This window comes from Abrus precatorius, unplaced genomic scaffold, assembly GCF_003935025.1.
Source record: "Abrus precatorius isolate BTA unplaced genomic scaffold, Abrus_2018 Scaffold10, whole genome shotgun sequence".
In the NCBI taxonomy this organism is placed as follows: Eukaryota; Viridiplantae; Streptophyta; class Magnoliopsida; order Fabales; family Fabaceae; genus Abrus; species Abrus precatorius.
In genome coordinates this window covers 14,029,262-14,049,918 of record NW_020874292.1, presented here as the reverse complement: position 1 = coordinate 14,049,918, position 20,657 = coordinate 14,029,262, and the positions used below count along the sequence as shown (strand labels likewise).

Genomic DNA, 20,657 nt, shown 5'->3' with positions numbered 1-20,657 from the left:
TGTTAAATTATATTATATTATTTTTATGATTATGTATATTAATTTTAGGTTTAATTATGTTTTTTATCTTTATAAATATTAGATATTTTGTGATAAATCTTTATAAATTTTTTTTGTTAGGATTTAGTTCTTGAAATATAAAGAAGTTAAAATTTAATCTCTACCGTCAATTTCTCTTTATTAAGTATTAGTAGATAAGAGTCAGTTTAACAATTTCATGTGTATCACGTGGCTTGCCACGTTATTTAAATTTTTTTTATTTTATTAATTAAAATTAATATTTATAAATATGTCTTTGAATACATTTTACATAAATTGCAAATAAACCCATCATCTTTCCCTTTCTCTTTTCACAATCCTACTCCTTCCCTCCCTACACCTCCACCTCCACCTTCTCCCTTTCCTTTTCCTCTTCTCTACATTTTCATTCCCACCACTCTCTCTTAAATCGCAATCCCTCCTCCTCTCTACACCTCCATCCCCATCCATTTTTCTAAATCACAACCCCCTTTCCTAAATCGCTACCCTGCCTGCTATGCTATATCACCCCCACATCCTACCCAACTTCAACTCCAATTCTCATCCTCACACAATACTTATTGTAAATATATTACACTTTTATGTTCATTGAAATTGTGTTGAGTTTAGTGAGGCCTCTACATGTGTACAAGTTTAAGATCTTACTCACATTCAAGATTACCTACTCAAGAAGAAAAGAGGAAAGTTGAAGTTTTAGAATTTTGCATACAAAAAAGGTGTACATTTTTTCCTCTAAGATTGGAATTAGGTAGCGGGAGAGGTGTGGGGTATGGAGTTGGAGTTGGAGTTGAGGTGGGTAGTGACCAGGGAGATGACAAGTGCAAGAGTTGGAGTTGGAGTTGGGAATAGGATGTATGAGAAAGTTGGGTAATGAGATGGTGTGGTAGTTAGAGTTGGGGTAGCTAGTGGAGAGGGAGATGAGAGGGGTGCAGGGTGGGAATAGGAGAAGGGTGAGAGTGAAATATAGGTGCCCAAAATAGAGCAAGGTGAGATGGAGGAAGGGGTGCTGAAAAGAGGTGGGGTGTAGGAAGGGGAAAGGGGAGGAGGTGGAAGTGAGGGAAGGGGAGGAAGAAAAGGGTGAGGAAGGTGGAGGTTGGGGGTTGGGGGTTGGAGGTGGGGCTCCTGCTACTCTCAAGGGGAGGGGGTTAGGGGGTAAGAAGAAGACTTTTTTTGCAAATATTTTTTTACAAAAAGTTATTTTAAATAATAAAATATTAAAAAATAAATGACGTGACATGCTACATGATAGTGCTGAACTAACTTTTTGTCTGTCGGCTCAACACTTAATAGAGTGAAATTGACAACAAGGACTAAATTCTAAATTTTTAAAATTTTAGATATTAAATCTTTAAAAAATTTATAAGGATTTATCACAAAATATTCAATATTTATAAGAACCAATATCATAATTAAGCCTTAATTTTATATACTATAAATATTTGTAAATAGGTTTTTTAAAATTTGATATTTATTTATATTTTAAAAAATATATAAAATTTTATAAAACAATGTAATAAAGTACTCATTCATTTTTCTTTTATATGAAATTTTATAAAATTAATGTATATGATAAAAAAATTTAAATTAACAATTGAATTAGTTAATATTTTTTTATAAAAAAATTATTAAACAGTGTAAGAATGTAAGTTTGAATTGATCCTAATTCATTAATAATAGAACTTTTATAATTATTAAGAGATTGTTTTTATATTGCACTAATATTATTAAATCAAAATAATTTTTTAACAAATAACTAAAGTATATTGTATTATATTGTAATTATTGATGATAATATTTTTTAAATTAAACAAAAATAAATTATGAAATTTTAAAATTTAAATTAATAGAATTAAAAAATAATATAAAAAACTTCCATTTGCAGAAAAAATTAAAAATATTCTCATTTAAAAAGTATTCATAAATTATATATAAAATTTAATAAATAATAGTTTCACAAAATAAGATATTATATTTATATTTTGAATACAATTAAAACATACTTACTAGGTAAAATAATTATATTATCATTTAATCATTAATTATTATATAATTAAAATTAGTAACTTTAAAATAATTACTTAAAATTTAGGTTAAATTATAAATTTAGTCTCTATATATTATACTTTTTTTCAATTTGATTCCTAAAAGAAAAATTACAATTTAGTGTTAACATAAATATATATTTTTTATATTATTCTTTGTTATTAATAGCGTGTTAGCGATGTTTGTAATGATCCAAATTTTTGTAATATTAATTATTATTGATATTGCAGGGCACTCTCCCTGTAGCGAGAGGCCCCTAGGCGTGAGGCATGAAACTATGCCTTTCTCGCTGGAGCGAGAGAATTCTTGCTGTAGCGAGAGAGCACTGAGAGAGAAGGATGAAATTGTCGCCTTGTCGCTGTAGCGACAAAACCATAGTTTGGGCTGCATTTCTGGGTGTCTCGCTGTAGCGAGATCTGTAGAAACCAAAATGCGGTTTTATTTGAGTTTTTTGCTGTAGCGAGAGAGGAAGTCGTTGCAGCGAGAGGACCTTGCTGCAGCAAGAATATCTCGCTGTAGTGAGAGTGTCGTGACCAGAGAGAATTTAAAGGGGGTTAGGGTTCGAGAAAGGTTATTTCTCACCTTTCCTTCCAAATCTCTTCGATTCTCTCGACCCAAAACCCTTTTCTATCGATTAAATTCCCTCCAAAGCCGTTCGAGAACAAGATTGAAGGTTGAATCCAAGTGGGGAACGCTTGGAGATGAGTTATAATGGTTAGGATTTTCGTTTTTCCTCCCCTTTCCCTGTTTTCGCGATTTCCCTGAGGTCTCATGGAATTCTTCCGTGTATTTAGGATGAAGTCCGTGTGGGGAGCCTTTTTATTATCGATTTTGTGTGTGGGTCTTCATTTGAGGTAAGGGGGACTCTACCCTATCTCATTTTGTTTAGAAATTCATTTATTCTCTATGCATTATAATGTGGCTGAAATGGAATGTGAGAATATGTATGTTTTGACAAATATATTATGTTGGACATGAAGTGGTGGAGGTCGGTTAGCATTAGGTGTGCCAAAATAGTTAAATTGTGTATGCTTGAGTGACTTAATGGGTACGGAATTGGTTGAAATTGTTGTGTGTGTTGGAAATGCTATATGTTGAATGGAATATGAATGAATAATTGTGCCGTGTGCTGTGAATGGTGAATATTGTGTGTGTGGTTAAAATAAATTATGTTGTAAATGCATGTGGGCACTTGTGCCGTGTATTGAGAACGATTATTGCAAACAAGTGTGGGCTTAAGGGCTGTGTAATATGAATGAATATAGGCTTTGTGTTGTATACTATAAAATGAATGAGGGCCTAGTGTCGAGTATTATGCATGACTGTGGGCTTTATGTCGTATACTGAGAATGAATATTGCAATATGTGTGAATGAGGCGTGATTAATGCCAGTGTAACGTGCTGTGAATAGTTCAACAATACATTGAGCGTGTGGAAGATGAGGACGGTAGAAATATCTTGGGGAAGAGGGAGTGGTGGTGACACTGACTGTGAGAGCGGATGCACCACGGGCTACACACTCTCTTCCTGACTAGACCTCTGACCACTACCTTTGCTGAGCGACCTGTGACTGCCCACGTGGTATCTGTGAGGCAAGAGAAACTGGCAACCATTCATGGTGTAAATCTGTGATCACAGTGCCACAGAGAGCGTTGCTAGGTGCAGTGATTCCACGTGTGTAAACTGTTTGGTGTCATGAGTGCATCGATTATGAATTGGAATGAAATATTGTTTGTGATTACCTAGACTTGAGTAGAATATATTAGAATATCTATAGTTATGCAAGGTGAGTCTCTAAGTCATGCATGTGTGTGTGGGACAGTGTAGAGTACATACCCTTAAATTTATTTTTCAGGTAACAAAGACGATCAACACCACACTCACTGAAGGAATGATGAACTGCTATAGGACTTATAATTTATTTTAAAATTTATGATGTAACTGGATTAGTCATGTAGCAGTCTTTGATATAAACTTGTAATCCTTTATTGTTTTAAATTGTTTTATGAAACCACATGATGAAAATTTTAGTTAAATGAAAATTTTTAATATTCTTATTTTTGCGAAATTTATTATTTAGAAATTAAATTAAGGTGTTATAATGTTAAATAAAATTATGGACTTGTTTTAAAAAAAAGGTATTGAATGAAAAAATTGTAAAATTTTAAGAGATTATAACACCTTAATCGAGATTAATAAGATAAAATTGTAAAATTTGTCATAATCGAGATTAATAAGTTAATATTCTTATTTTTGCAAAATTTATTATTTAGAAATTAAATTAAGGTGTTATAATGTTAAATTAAAAATTATAAAAAATTATGGACTTGTTTTAAAAAAAAGGTATTGAATGAAAAAATTGTAAACTTTTAAGAGATTAAAATTTATATCTTTAAGCAAACTTATATTTAGGATATTGTATTTTAAAGATAGTAAATTTTTAAAAAAATATTTTTTAAATATTTTATAAAATTATAATAAAAATGTTCATAGTAATACTTTATTCATTTATTTGAAGATAAGATAAAAGATAAAATTATAAAATGATAAAATTCTAATTTTAGCATTAAGTTCTTTTAATCTTATATTCTATAGAAATCAACATTTTCTTATTTTCTATTTTCATCTTTTATCTTACCTTGAAACAAATAAATATAATATTAACATTAACATTTTTATTTTTATTGTACATAAATTTCTATAGAATATTTGGAAGACTTTTTTATATGAAAAAAAATATATTATCATTACAATATGAAACTACATTAAGTATAAATTTGCTTGAAGTTATAAATTTTTAGTCACTTAAAATTTTGTAATTTTTTCATTTGGTATCTATTTATTTTTTAAATATTTTTTAAATAAATTTACAATTTTTTATTAGAATATACATTTAATTTTTATAGTTGACATTTATTTACAAATTAGTTATTATAATTAAAATTTATATTTTAATTTTTATAGAATTTTTTTTTTTTTTATGTTTAGGTCTCTTTCATTTAATGTCATCGTCAACCCTCTTTTAATAAAAAGAACTAATCTAAAAATATTTATTCATGTAAGACTAATTTATAATTTTTTAAGTAGGAATTAAATTAAAAATATGTTAAACATGGAGATTAAATTTATAATTTAACTTAAATATTATATTTTGAATAATTTTTAATTAATTAATACTATAAAAACTTATACATTTTTGCTAATAGATAGGAAAGTCCAAAGAATTAATAAATTATGAGGAAAAATCAATTAGATAAGCATCTTTTCGAAGAATAGAAACTATCAAGAAAGGATGAATACTAAATATATTACAATTACAATTACAATTACTTGAAAGCTCGTTTGACGAGAAAATCAACACTTCCATTAGATTATCTTTAAACATGATAAATTTCAACTATTGTTTAAGAGAAAATTAACTTATTAATCTCGATTATGACATCTTTCCACGTTAGAGTGCACTATGTATAGCAACTTAGAGTCCATTTCAACAAAGATCCTTTCAAGTTTGAGATTCTACACCAACTGAAAGTCAAACAATGACTTTGTTCATCTCAAATTAACCGTCTACAAGTTATTTTCTCCTAAATAAAGAGATAAATTTTAAAGATAAATTACAAAAAATAAAATTTAAACTAATTTTAAGTTAAAAATAAATATTTAATGTAAAAAAATTACTTAACATGATGATAAAAGAAACAAACTTCTAAAAATACTTTTGTGTAAAAACTTATATTCACAAATTATGTATAGAAGTTGATCGATTAATCAATCAAAACTCAAATAATGTAATAATTATAGTTTATATTTGATAACTAAACATACAAAAAATTATAATAAATATTAAAATATATGTTATTTTAAAAATATTATAAAAAATTGATTTCATTAGCCAAGTTGATCAATTTTTTTAAAATTTATAATTTATTCTTTATAATTTTAAATTTTTCAACCTAATTGTTGCATGATTATTTTTAATCTTGAACTCTTTGAGTTGAACCTTTATTATATTTTATTTACAAGATTTTTAACTTTATTTTATTTGACTAAACATAGCATACTTATGAACAGTAACATATGTGCTATTAATGAATTTTTACATCATATTCTTTTCAATACGCAATAATCTATACTTTTTATCACTCGAAACATATCTAAAAATATTATACATTTTATTTTTAAACTTTAATTTTTAATTATGAATATAAGTATAAGTTAAACAATCAAATACATAGAAAACAAAACAAAACACTCAAAAGATTTACTAGACTGTACCTTTCGAAGAATTTTTAAATTAATTAGAGTAGATGAAGAACTTGATAGCTAGCAACATTAAATTTTTTATTCATTACTATTTTGGAAGACCAACATTTAACGGCATATAACAAGCACACTGTAAAAATGTTTAATTCATTCATGGTGTATTTCACACAATGCGGTGCCTCATAATAATAGTTTGCTTTTCAACCATAGTTTTCCACAGCTTAAATCGCTCAAACACCTCATTCATAATCTTTAGAAAGTATACTCAAACTTTTTTAAAGCAATCATATATAAATATTACAAAATACCATCTTCCATGTAACTTTACTAGATAAGGACCTCATGAATCAAAATGAACATATTGGAAGATTTTTGTAAGAGTGTGCATATTTGATTGAACTTAAGTATGCATTGCTTACCACTAGACTCAAAATTTCAAAATTTCAATCACTATTTGACTCAACAATCTTTGTTTGCTCAACATTGCAAGTCTTTTTTCACTCATATTTCTCAATCTATGATGTCATAATTTTGTACATACCAAGCATCAAATGCTCTAAAATACCATTATACATCTTTATTTGCACACAATCACTCCCTTGCACACTAAATTCGTTATCATCTATTAACTTCATATTGAAATTCTATTCTTTAAATAAAGTAAACAATGTATTTTTTAAAAGTCATATGATAAGAACTGCTTATGTCTACCCGGCTTATTTATTTTTTTAATATGTTTTTAATAATTAATTATTAAAATAATTTAAAAATTAAACTATTTTTCTATTTAAAATCTTTTTTATCACGTCATTGTAAGGTTTGTTCACTCAAAGAACAAAACTTAATTTTTTTTTATTAAGTTTCATGTATAGAAAAGATGAAATTTATTTTATTTTATTTAAAATTAAATTTTGTACGTAAAAGAGACAAAATTAGAAAATTAATACATGTTTCAAAATTCTGTTAAATTTAATCTATGTCAGTGATGAAACTAATTTTTTTATATTTTTTAGAATTTTGTCTTAAAAGTATACAAAGCTGACTTTTTATTATTTAAAAAAAAAAAACCGACAAAGGCTTCCCAACTCAGAAAAACACAACCAACAAAACCCCAAAGAAACAGTAAAAAAAATGGAAAGGAAGAAAGGGACGATGAGACCAACGACCCTTTTTGGAGAAAATGCACAAGAAAAGGAACATGCAGTGTGAGCTTGAGTTCTTCTTTGGTAACTATCTATAATAAATATCAAACCCTTCTTTTTATACTGACAAAACTAATAACTCCATCGGATAGAAGTGTTGTAAGCATGCTTCTTGCTGACCAAATTTGAAAATATAATCTTTTCTGCCCTCATGTTTTGTTTAGCAATTACCTATATTCTTCAATGACTGAATATAGCCCAGCAATGGTTACAAACCCTCAAGAAATGAAAAATCAAAGCAAGAAGAAGAATTGGGTGCAAGAAAAACCAAAACTTTAGTGCAAGAAAGGGTTGGTGATAGAATAAAAAAAAAAAAAACACTGTAAAGAAAGAACACAGGATGACGGTATGAGAATGAAGTGGAATGATCACAAGAGTTTTTTTAAATAATAAAAAGTTTTATATACTTTTCGGACGAAACTCTTAAAAAAATAAAAAAAAAGTTTTGTTTTTTATATAGACAAAATTTAATAGGATGTTGACACATTTTAATCTTAGTTTTGTCTTTTTTACATATAAAATTTAATTTAAAAATAAAAATAAAATAAATTTCATTGTCACCTGAGTGAATGAAATTTATGATGACGTGACAAAAATAAAATAGTTTTATTTTTGAATTATTTTAATAATTAATTATTAAAAATATATTAAAAAATAAATAAATATTTCTAAGTATCAACAAAATTAGTATTATTAACTATCAAAACATCTCTATTATATATTTCTTCTGAACTATCCCCAAAAGTAGTTGTGTTAGTTTGTATAACAACTACACTGACTTTACCTTACTTAATGTTACCAAAAATTAGTTATAGTATGTATTACAACATCTCTATCATCTCTTTCATTTGAACTATCACTAGAAATAATTGCGTTACTTTGTACAATATCTGTATTAACTTTACCTTTATTATTTTTATTTTTCTATTGTGAACAATTCTTCTTAATATATTCCCTTTTTCTTATAGTATTTCCCCTTTTTTGGCATTGAAATGTGAATTAAAACTTGGATTGCTCTTGCTAATATTTTTTCTTTTTATGCTTCTGTCTCTATTTACTGTTAAACATTCATCATCTTTATTAGAACCAAAGACTCTCGTTTTTAGTTTTTTAGATTGCATACCATCCCTCACTTTATTACAATTATAGTATCTTTACCATACAACTTTGAATCCACAAAGTGCTTAAATGATTTCAACAAAAAGCATAACATAATAATATTTTGGTCTTCATCATAGATTTTAATATTGACACCTTGAAGGTTTAGGATAATTCAATGAAAATTGATAATATGAACTCTCAATGTCGTATTCCCATACATGTATAAGGTATACAGACACTATTTCTAATACAACTAAATTGGTTGAATATTTTTTTTGAAATCTTTCTATAAGCTTGTTCCATATTTCTATAATAGTCTTTTGGTCAACCACTTCTCATAGAATCTCATAATCAAGTTTAATAAATATGCGTCTTTTTTAATATATCTCTCTTTGCTTTTTCTATCAAATCGCATACAATCTTTCTTCATCATTTAACACTCGCTTTACATTTTTTTGTGCACTAGAAGTGCCTTCATCTTTAATTTTCACTTAGCAAAATCATTCAATCAATTGAATTTTTCAAAATCAAATTTGTGTGAAAATATTGTGATCACCAAAATTGATCCTAGAAAAGCAAGCTCTGATATTAATTGTACTAACAAAAACAAAAAATAAAGAATAAAAAGTAGTGAAACACATAAATTTTAACATAATTCAATCAATATGATTTATATTCATGGTCAGTTTGAGAGATTTCTACTACTATAATATGTGGATACAAGATATTTGCTCAAAATGCGTTTTAATCCTTTTAAAGAACATGTGCATATTAACTTATAACTCACTATAAAAGATCATAACTCACGTTATAACTTATTAAAATAATAATAACTGAAATTTAAAGAGAAAAAAAACTAGGTTTATCCATACCTTTACTTCCACCATAAACCTTTTTTTTTTTTTCTTCAAATTCCTAGCTCTGTAACGCCCCAAATTTTGTAATATTGTCGATTATTTATATATATGTTGAGAATGTTTGACTGTGGTTGATTTGGTTTGATTGGAAATTTGGCTAAGTGTGGGTGCTGCAAGGTATTCTCGCTGTACCGAGAAGGTCTTGGGCGAAGAGCATGAAACTGTATCATTCTCGTTGTAGCAAGAAGGCGACAGTGGAGGATGTATTTCTGGTTGTAGTTTCACTGTAGCGAGATTCTGCAGAAACCAGAGTGCAGTTTCCTCTGAGATTTTCGTTGTAGCGAGAAAGGGTGTCGCTGCAACGAGGTCCTCTCGCTGTAGTGAGAGTGTTGCGACCAAAGGGATATTTGAAGGGTCTAGGGTTTGGGAAATGCATTCCCACTCTTCTCTCTACATTTCCCTTTCGATTCTCTAAACTCAAAACCTATTCTTACCAATTAAATTACCTACAAATCCGTTTAGGAGCTAGATTGAAGGTTGAAATCGTGTTGGGAATGCTTGGAGGTAAGTTTGAATAGTTAGGATTTTGGTTTTTCGTTCCTCTTCTTGATTTCTTCGGTTTCTTATGGAGATTTCCATGTTCTAGGGACGAAACTCGTGTGGGGAGCACTTCCTTTGTTGATTTCGTGTGTGGGTCTTTGATTTGAGGTAAGAGGAGATTTTATCCTATCTTCTTATGATTTGAATTCATTTATTTTGCCATGGATTGCAAGATTGCAATGTGGTTGAGATAGAACATAGAAAGATGTATATTTGGATGAAAATGATTTGATTGTAATGGAATGGATTAATTGATATGGGTTGCGATGGGAGTGTTGTGTGTTTTACAATGTTGAATGTGATGTGTGATGGATATGGTGTGGTTGGCTACAATGTATCTAATGTTGGGTAATGCGTGTGCTGAGAATGATTTGGTTATGCTTGGAAATGTTGTGGATTTGAATGTAACGCAGATGAATGTGGGCATATGTGCCATGTGTGAACTTGAATGCAAATTGTGATAAGAATATAGCTGAAATGTATGCGATGGGCATGTTAAATGCGAATGTGAATATGCTATGAATGGTTTAGCGATATACTGAGGGTGTAAAAGATGAGGGTGGTAAAAATACTTTGGGGAAGAGAGGGTGGTGGTGACACCAACAGTGAGCTTGTGTGCACCACAGGCCACACACTTTCTTCCTGACTCAGTCTTTGACTAACACCTTTGCAAAGCAACTCGTGACTGCACACGTGGTATCTATGAGGCAGGGGTAAACGACGACCATTTATGATGTGAAACTGTGATCACAGTGAGCGTGACTACGTACAGTGAGCGTATGTGTATAAAATGTTGTTGGTTGTGAATTGAATTAGAATGCTTGAAAGTGTTGATTGTGATTGATTATAGTTGAGTAGAATATGTTAGAAAACATGTGAAATGTACAAGGTGAGTTTCTATGTTTGTGTGTGTTGGATAGTGTAGAGTACTCACTCTTACATTTATTTTTCAAGTAACCAAAACAATTTGCACCAGACTTAGTGAAGGAATGGATGACACTGCTATAGGACTTAGAATATTTATCTTATTTTGAAATTGAAATGTATTGATTAAGTCCTATAGCAATCATTTGACTTAAATTGTAATCCATCCTTACATTTAAAAATATTTTGTTGAATTATGCCTTAAGAAATCCTTTGAATAAAAAATTTTATTTTTTCTATTTTATGAAATTTATTTATTTTAAAAATTAAATTTAAGTCGTAAGAGTTCAACATATGGCTACACATATGTTTAAAATAGGATTTCACACAAATTTAAGGAATTCCAACAACAACAAAAAAAAGGTTGATTTTCCGATGAGTTTGACTTCTGCTTCCTTGCTCTCTTTTTCATTCTAGAACTTACATTAGGTAATATATCTTTAGATAGCAGTATAAAAAATTTGATACTAGTAAAGCATTAAATTTAATCTTTTGTAATTTATGAAAATCAGAAATATTACATACGTAGCATTACTTTTATTTATTTTTTATATCAAGCAATGTCAAAATATATAAAAGAAAGATTATATTGAAAATAAGGAAATAAATATCTAACCATCTATCTATAATTGAATTAAAATTGATTGTTGCCGTTCGTTTGCAATCCACACTTCCTTTACGTGGCAAACTTAATTTTTATTAATTGCTTGAAATGTTTGCAGAATCAAAATGGTCACCAGCGGGTTTAAAATTTGATTCTTAAACTCACTAATTTCATGAATTCATTATACCAGTCAATGGTCTAATTCACCGTTGAACTCGTTCAGCTAGCTCTTTGATTCTGAAACGATACTTCTGCCTTTGTAAAATTTTGGTGGGACATAGGGAGCGTGGATCCCAACACAATACAAAGTGATACCTATAAATCGTGCAAATCATATTTTCACTTAATATAATGATAACATATTATGATATATTTTCTCTCTCACTCTAGTTTGAGATAAAATTTTGTATTTGTATTTAAATATTTTTATACTTGTAAAAATCATAAAATAAATAATTGTAATGGATAAGTGATACTTGAATTGATTGATCCTCTTTCCTCTATACAATAGATGCATGACCTTTCTTCAAATGTCTTGCATTGTTTGTAAGATGAATAAGCTTTCCCTTTCATAAAACTTGATAAATGATAAAAAGGAAAAGAGACCTGAGTCCAGCTAATGCTTTTACAAAGTTTAATCTCATTTGTGCCCATAGTCATTTAGACTATTACTAAGTTTAGATTTTAAGTTTGTAGCTCATGAAAGAATAGACCAAGTGGAGGAGTAAAAAGTAAGCATATTAGTGCATTCATACAAACTTTTCAATGTCCATTATCAGAAGTTAAGTTGATAGACCAAATGTTTTAGAAGATTTCAAATAAAGCCTCTTAGATGAACTTGTAACAAAATGAACACATAAGAAAAATAATGAAAAGACTAAACAATGCTTGAATAACAAAGATAACGACCATCCACTTACTTAAAGATATGAACAGGCTCAGATTATATGAACTCCTGAACCACTGAAGACCCAAGAGCGAGGAATGAACAAGGAGGATAACACAAAAAAGATCAAATTAATTGCTCTAAAGGCAAACCAAAAAAGTGTAAAAAAAACATTCCTCTAAGGCACTCAATCCATCTTTCATTTCTAGAAAGATAAAGAAAATTCAGAGGAAACACGAAATGTACAAAAAGGAGCGAATCTTAAAAATAAAGCAACTGAATATGTTCCTCTCAAGAAAGAAGTCATCTTAACTACTTCAAATGCAGAAAATTAGACAATAGAAAACCATAAAAACCTAATTGGTATAGAATAAATACCACAATTTTCTTGAATTAAATAGCATGACATATTATCTATAAACTAAATTAGTTAACTGAAGTGGCGTATTGGTTAAGCCTGTCAAAATATCTTCAATCCTTCAAGAATCTGACCATATGGCATCATTATTTATGAGATTAATGAATATCAATAGTTGAATTAACTATTTATTCAATAGCTACCAAATTTATAAATTAAAGAAGTACAACAAATATGCAAGCAAGAAAGATCACTTACTATATTCAGTGACAACCATTTTCATATTTAAGTCATCGAGTAATAAGACTCTTTTAAGTATTATAACTCTCGATATGGCGTTACTTGTTTCAAATATGCATGGTTTTAAGGTCGTACTAGATCCAAAATGCAACACGCAAGGAAAGAGACAAAAGTCAGTGCATTTTCTGTATAGGAGAGAATGGATTTGATTCCAAGAAGCAACTTGGACATACATAGGAGTTCTTTTTCTATTTTCTAACATACTCTCACATACTATACTATGAAGTGTCTGTGATGACATTTACAAAACGATCCTATAGTTCATAAAAACCTCATCCAAAAGTTCATGAACTTAAACTATAGAATTAGTTATATACTTAGCTAAATATAAAGTGGGGTTTACTGGTTGGAGTTCTCTGGCCCCTTCTCTTTCTACAAATCTTTCCCCAGCTTATGATCCCCCTTTTCTCCATATCAATTTCAGTGATATTATTTAGCTCCTTCAGTTTCAACAGCAAGTCTGTGATGTTAGAGGCTGAAGCAGAAGACTTTCTCCTCCCCCGAGCCAAAACATTTCTACCTGCACTTTTTAGGTAACCAGTTGTCGAGTTTGTTCTAGCAGCTTCCACGAGACCTCCTATGGTCTGAAGATCTTCAGTCACCTCGTACCGCGACAAAGAAGCAAGGCTTGGGAGAATTTCACTTTGAAAGTCTTTCCCCCGCCTCCCCTTATTTGCTCGGCATTTTCTTGGTTGAGTTGGTGATGTAGATCCACCTTCTTGCCCTTTTTGGCCACTACTCTTGTGGCAGCAATCTAGGTCTTTTGTCTTGGTCAAATTTAAGGACATGAACTCAAAGTAATCAAAGTCAGCAGGCAGAAAGTCCTCAAGATCCTTAATGGTACCATTGAAATCAACCTTAACCTCACTCTCTAAATGATCCACTATTGTGGAAACAATTCCAGCAAACCAGTGGAGAGAACTACTTACAAAATATTCAGATGATGGACAAGTTGTCATTTGGACACCATTTTGGGCAATAACTCCTGATATGGAAACCAAAGCCTCAGCTGCAGTTTTGGCTTGCTCCTCTTGTACCTCTGGATCCTCCTCTCCTGCCAATTGCAAGGGCATCTCAAGATGGTTTTCATCAGACTCTCCTCTGGGTGGAGAACACTCCTTGTTCTCTGGGCTTTCAGGTGCATGCAGATCAGTATCAATTGCCATATTCTCACCCTCATCCATACATGAATTTAGGTCAAAATGTTTGTGCCTTTTCTTCTCATTCCCCAAGAAATGTTCACGGCCAGGTGTCTGTTCTCCAATGTCAGGTTCATGGAAACTAGGTGAATTTACATCAGATATCTTCTTAATTTCTTCAATCAATTGATTTTTTGGTAGGTTCTCGCATATTTTGGAACTATGAGGCTTTCCATTAAGGTCTATTGCAAGAATCTTGTCTCTCTTTGAGTTACTTTTCTCAACTTTATTTAACTTCAAATCAGAATGTACATACCCAGATTTATAAGGAGTCAAAAGGAAAGATTCAATACAAGTTGAATCCTGAAATTCATCTTTTTCACCAGTAATCCGAATGCTTTGAAATGCTGCTGTATCAGAATAACCAGCAGGCATAATATTCAGGTTTATGTTCTTGTAAGTTCCCACATCTTTAGAACCGTTGACATACTTCCCAAGCTCATGGGTAGCTGATGATGAAACCTGTTTGTCACTGCTGTTTATATCATTAGCACTAACTGATGGTAGATCCAAAAGAATGGACCTACTGTTTCTGTTCATAATATAGCTTTGACAATCTAAACTAGGGCCAGGTTTGATACTTTTCCATAACAATGCTGGTGAAATCCCAGAAGTTGTCATATCAGCCTCAGAAACAAGCTGATATGGAGCAGACGAGCATGAAGCACTGCTTGGCCCAAGTCTTTCTGTATTATTAAATTTAGCAAGAGAACCGAAGCCACCATCATTTTTCCCTGAAAGATGAAGAATTCGCCATATAAGAAGAGGTATACCAATACAAGAAAAATGTATTATAATGACTAAAAGAAAGTGTGGAGTGGGTCATCTGAGCACCATACCTGAGGACAGCCATCCTTGTTTCTTCCCCTGGTTCGGTAGTGGAACATCTGAGCAAGCTTCAAGATCCTGTCTTTTGTTCAAATTCTGGATGGCATCATTGGGCAAATTATGAGAGCCTAATGCCATTCTTCTGGGCATGTCATGAAAGGTATAGTTTCCATGATGGATTTGGCCCCCCAAATCATCAGACTTCACCACACTCTCTTCAAGCTTAAATGGTAAATTTAAGTCAGTAAAACCATTAGAATTGACTCCATATGGTTTCGCATCAATCTTATACACAACCTGAGAAATTCCATTTAAATTATCTGTTGACAATGGGGCCTGTTTCATAATTCTTTCATTCTCAAAAGATTCACCTTCACTATCAATGTACTCATCAGCCGGAAGTTGAAGATCCAATATTTTCTTTCCAACTTTTCTGTAAGAAGACTCTGATAGTTTAGAATCTTTTAAAGATTCTTTGATTGCAGTTGGAGCAGGATTAGGACATAATTGCCTGCTCTTTTCTTGCACAGAAGCCAATGGGATGCTTTTACCAATTAAAACAGATGATTGACCAGCCAACTGAGGCATGCTTTGTGAGTAATACAAAGAGGAACTGGACCATGATGTTTCCAATCTTAAATTATGTTTATGTAACTCATTCCTTTTAATTTCATCCATCAATTCCCTCTGTTTCTGATAAATACGGTGAAGCTCATGAATCTGAACAGCAATGTACAGTTCAGAGACAAAAGATAGTTACGATCTTGATGAGTATCCAAGATAACTGGAGAATAATATATTTGCCAGAAATAACAAACTTCCACAAGGATGTTTTATTTTGGATGAAATAAGAATGTAAATAAATTTTTTTTATAAAGGTAAAATAGTAAAAGAATGAATGTGATGAAATTTTTACAATCATTTTGATTTTTCTAAATAAGCTTCTTCACTTGACCATCACTTCTATTAAATAAACAGATAAGATCATATAATTTTAAACACTTTATTCAAAATCCGTTATATACATGTCTTCTTATAGAACCTACTGCTGACCCTAACAGATTAGATTGGAAACTCTTCAATGCATGAGTCCAGAATTATACAACTTCAGGATTCCAGCAACCAGAATATCATAAATGTTTAATCCTGGATTGATGAAGACTAAATTAGGAAAGGTTAAGAAAATTATTGCTTTGTGTAGATAATTGGTTATCCTTTCACATGAAGAGGTTGCTTGCCCTATACCATTAAATATATTTTTAATAAAAACACAAAAAGGAATTCTTCTTGGCAGCTATTTGCAGAGATGAGTATGACAGAAAACACAAATGAAACAACAAAGCTAACATACTTGGTCCCTAAATATGGCTTCATGCTTGAGTATTGTCTGTTTCAGAACTTCCTTGTTGAACCCTAAAAGATGACATGTTGATGACAATGGCAGGGAACCAATTTGGTAACAGTCATTCTTAAGTTCACTGTTACCATTAGATGAGGTCCATGAGCTGCCTTCGGTGCCTAAGACAAGATCCCGTGTGGAATGATATCCTGGGAAATAACCATTGCATCGCATGTTTGCACTCATGCCCAATAATGCCATAGATGATAATGTAGACGTTTCACTTAAACAAGATATAATAAAGTATCCTCATTTTTAAGGGAAAGAAAACCTGCAATCAAACCAAAAATAAATTGATTATTTGATAAATATTCTTTTATGAGAATAATTTGATTAAATAATTTAGAAAAAAAAAAACATAATTTCAGCCCCAGAGGAAGGGACACCTGCTATACTTTGACTTTCATAGGCATTTATTTACTGGAAACACAAGATTTCCAGTCAATAGCTAAAGTAATAGCTCCAAATAATGTACAAATACACCCAAAAATAGAATAATTAGATTCAATTAGAATAATGTTATTCAATCAGCATGACAAACAAATAAAAGGAGAAAAAAGAACTGCGAGATGCCAAATTCAATCATCCATATTCTACATTGTTTTACAATTTAATATCAGAAGTTTAGAACTCATAAGGAATATACATTGTACATATTTAATGCAACATAGAATGTATTATGCATAAATCTATAGATCCAGACAACCAGACATCGTCACCTAAAACAGTCTATCTCATCAAGCAGTATATATTCTCACAGAAAATCTGCCCCAAAACAATCTGATCCATCACCCCAAAAGAATAAAAATATATAGCCTACAAGACAAAGAGTTGAAGAGAAGGGAGGAGCCTATAGCCACCTTCACAAAGAGAAAGGGTCAACACATCTAATGCCATGAGGGCAGGCCAGTAATTCAATTCCATTGCCATCAAAAGGAAAGCAATATCAACAAAATTTGGAAGAAAGAATTGATTCCCTGAAGATGGCTCTTAAACTAAAATTTGAACCATCTTTGATATTGATAATAGAAGGGCATACCAAACCATCTAGCAGAAGCATTTAAAATTGAAAATGGTAAACACAAACCACTGAAGCAAACAACCAATTGTGATCACAATTAGCCTTCTCCAAAAGGGGATTTGCACTATACACAAAAAAACATTTTCAGTACAATAAAATACTATCTACAAAAAGGTGTAATTGTTTCCTAACCAGAAAATATACACCAAACACTCACAAGTATGATTGAACCAGAACAGAAGAGCAGCATACACTAAAGCTATTAATGGTAAGCACAGCATAAACTGCAGGCAAAGCACAGAGTAGCAACGGTGATCAAAAGAATTTTCTGAATAAGATAGAGTTAAGCCAAACGCTATGATATTAAGTCCATCAGAAAATTCTCTAAGAGACAAATCTCGCAAGAAAATAATCTTTTGCAATCAGAATCAGATGCTCAAGAGACAAGAGTATCAAACCCATCCATCCAACACTCAAGCCAAGGGAAATAAAAATAAAAAATAAAATACTATTTATTCTCAAAACTAAAAGAAGGTCCATCAAAATCATTTGATGTAGCCAAAAAGTAACAGGAGAACAAAGGAAGAATACTCAAGAGTATCTCATTCATTAAAACTAAAGCCAATTACATTAATCACCGAAACACGTTGCTCATTATAAAAGAACCAACGAAACCAGTCAAAAATCAACCACAAAAATTGACCTCTTGGGAGAAGAAACAAGTAAATAGTATAGATAAAAAAATTAAAAGAAATGAAAAACTTAGAGTAAAATAAATATTGGAAAAAGAGAATGTTGTAGGAAGATGACCATTGAACAGAAAAAAAGAGAACTCACCAGGAAAAGCGAAAATTCAAACACTCATTGTTGGTGAAGATGAGAAGCGGAAGCAGAAGAAACCCATTAATGTTGAAGCAAAAAGAGAGCGACCCAGAAGAGCTGTGGAATCAAAAAGTGATATTTTGCTTTCTGAGATGCCTTAGAAAAGCAGAAAAGAATGGGGATTTGGATCTGCAGTGCTGGGCCATTCTCTCAAAGAAGATTTTGCTCACTATGAGAGAGAAAAAGAACAAATAGAAAAGACCCCAAAAATAAAATCCACAAAACAAAACCAATTTTACATGAAAATGGAAATTAAAGTTGTCAACATATCTTGTCACTCTCTTCTCCGTCTCTTTCTCATTTATGTTTTTCCTTTTTAGCTACGCGTATTTATTTATATTTTAAAAAATTAAGTATAAGACTGTAGGCAGTTTCAGTATTCATTTTCCATTAAAAAAAAAGGTAATAGTTAATTTAATTTGTTTTTGTATGCCCCTAGTTATTGCAACAAGGAATCAGAAACGATCTTTCTAAAACTACCTTGATCTTTCCAATTGAAATTTTTAAATGGGTTTGGATGGTTACATTCTCTTTGGTATCTTGTTATTTTTATTAGTTCCAAAGAGCAGGAGTGAGAAGTGGGGTCCCCACTCCCCAATCCCCAATCCTAATTTTGAAGTAGCAAAGCATGCAAGGTATGTGAACTTTAACCATGTAAAAGTTTCACCATTATTACAAGCGTATTGTTTGTCCCTCACGGCATCAAATCAGCTCCGCAATTGGGAAGCACTCTAATTAATAGAATGGAAGGTGATCCATTCTAATCAACCTCTCAATGAGTTTATTCAAGCTATAATATCACTGTTGAGGAGTTAATTCACTCCTTTCATTCCTTATATATGGTAGTTGGATTTTGTATCAACTCACTTCAGCTTTAACACACAATCATTTTGATTCAATTAAAAACCAACTAACTTCAGACCTGTCAAATTTTTACTCAACGGTCGCCTTAATTTAGTTCGTCATATAATAACATTCCACTAAAATCGTTTATTTTATCAAACAAACAAGCTTACAGTTAAATTTAAGTTTGCTTATATGAATAAGACACAGTCAAACTTTGTATATCACTATTACTTAATATATTGTAAGTATATCTAGAACACTGGAATTTTATTTATTATTATCTATCACTTTATTCTTATTAGTTAAAGGGTTATTTACATTCCATGTCTCTAAAGTTTAATTATTTTTATATGCTCATTTGTAATATCTCAATTTAAATTTTACTTAATATAATAAAAATATGTGTGTTAAAAATATCACGTTCTTCTTTAATTGGTTGTATAAACGTTTTTCTTAATTATTTTTAATAATTTAAGATGATTTAATAATATCAATTTATATCTTTTGATTGAGAGCATAAATTAATCATAATGTTGACTAAATTAACATGCCAGTGAATAACTGATGATATTTTTTGTTATTATATAATTTACTTAATTCTAGTACTTACTAAAAACTATATTTGTATAAAATGTATGATACAACAACATATATAATAAATTATAATTTTGAAATTAATCAAAACTTTTATATTAAAAAATGATTTCGACTTTACATTTTTTTATTTAGTTGTTTATCTTCATAATTGTTATGATGCATGATACAAAGAGGTTTAACGTAGTTCTAATACAATTATTATTTAAAAATCAAGTATAATTTATTTTTTACATTTTGTAGGAAGTATTAGGGTTATATTTTTAGTGTACATGGAACATCTTAATATATTTTTCTTTAGCTTAAGACTGAATATTTGATAGGTTAAATTTCTAAAATTGAACATATACACAGTTAGTCTAATATTTAAATTCAGTGGCGGCTCAAAAGTTTTTAGGGCCTAAAGTAAATTTAAAAATGAAAATTTTTTTATTAATAAAATAATTTATTATTATTAATTAAAAATTATGATTAATTAAATATTATTTGTAATATTAATAAAAAATTAATAATTAAATTAAATATTTAAATTAAAATTTTTTTAAATTTTTAAAAGTATATTAAAACTAAAAATAAATAAATTTGAAGGGCCTAAAGACGTTGCCTTACTTGTATGGGCCTTAGCTCGCCTCCGATTAAACTGAATATCAACTAAAGAAATTAAGGAAAAATTGTTATTGAACTCGATATACCAGTATACAAATGTTATGT

At 30.3% G+C, this 20,657-nt stretch overlaps 1 protein-coding gene across 3 annotated transcripts; it reads right to left on the bottom strand.

Annotated features, from left to right (window-relative positions):
• Window positions 1-12,634: 12,634 nt before the first annotated feature.
• LOC113852511 lies at window positions 12,635-18,711 on the bottom strand. 3 transcript variants are annotated; one of them, XM_027482809.1, is made up of 4 exons: window positions 18,462-18,711; window positions 16,556-16,874; window positions 15,216-15,924; window positions 12,635-15,110 (listed from the first exon to the last, which is right to left on the bottom strand). In XM_027482809.1, exons 2-4 carry the CDS (start codon window positions 16,802-16,804, stop codon window positions 13,495-13,497), a joined length of 2,574 nt encoding a protein of 857 aa, XP_027338610.1. In that variant the 5' UTR covers window positions 16,805-16,874; window positions 18,462-18,711; the 3' UTR covers window positions 12,635-13,494. The 3 variants fall into 3 exon arrangements, with proteins under 3 accessions (XP_027338610.1, XP_027338612.1, XP_027338611.1); XM_027482811.1 differs by having other exon boundaries at window positions 13,239-15,110; window positions 15,216-15,897; window positions 18,462-18,691; XM_027482810.1 differs by lacking the exon at window positions 18,462-18,711 and adding an exon at window positions 17,877-18,001 and having other exon boundaries at window positions 13,239-15,110.
• Between the last annotated feature and the right edge of the window lie 1,946 nt (window positions 18,712-20,657).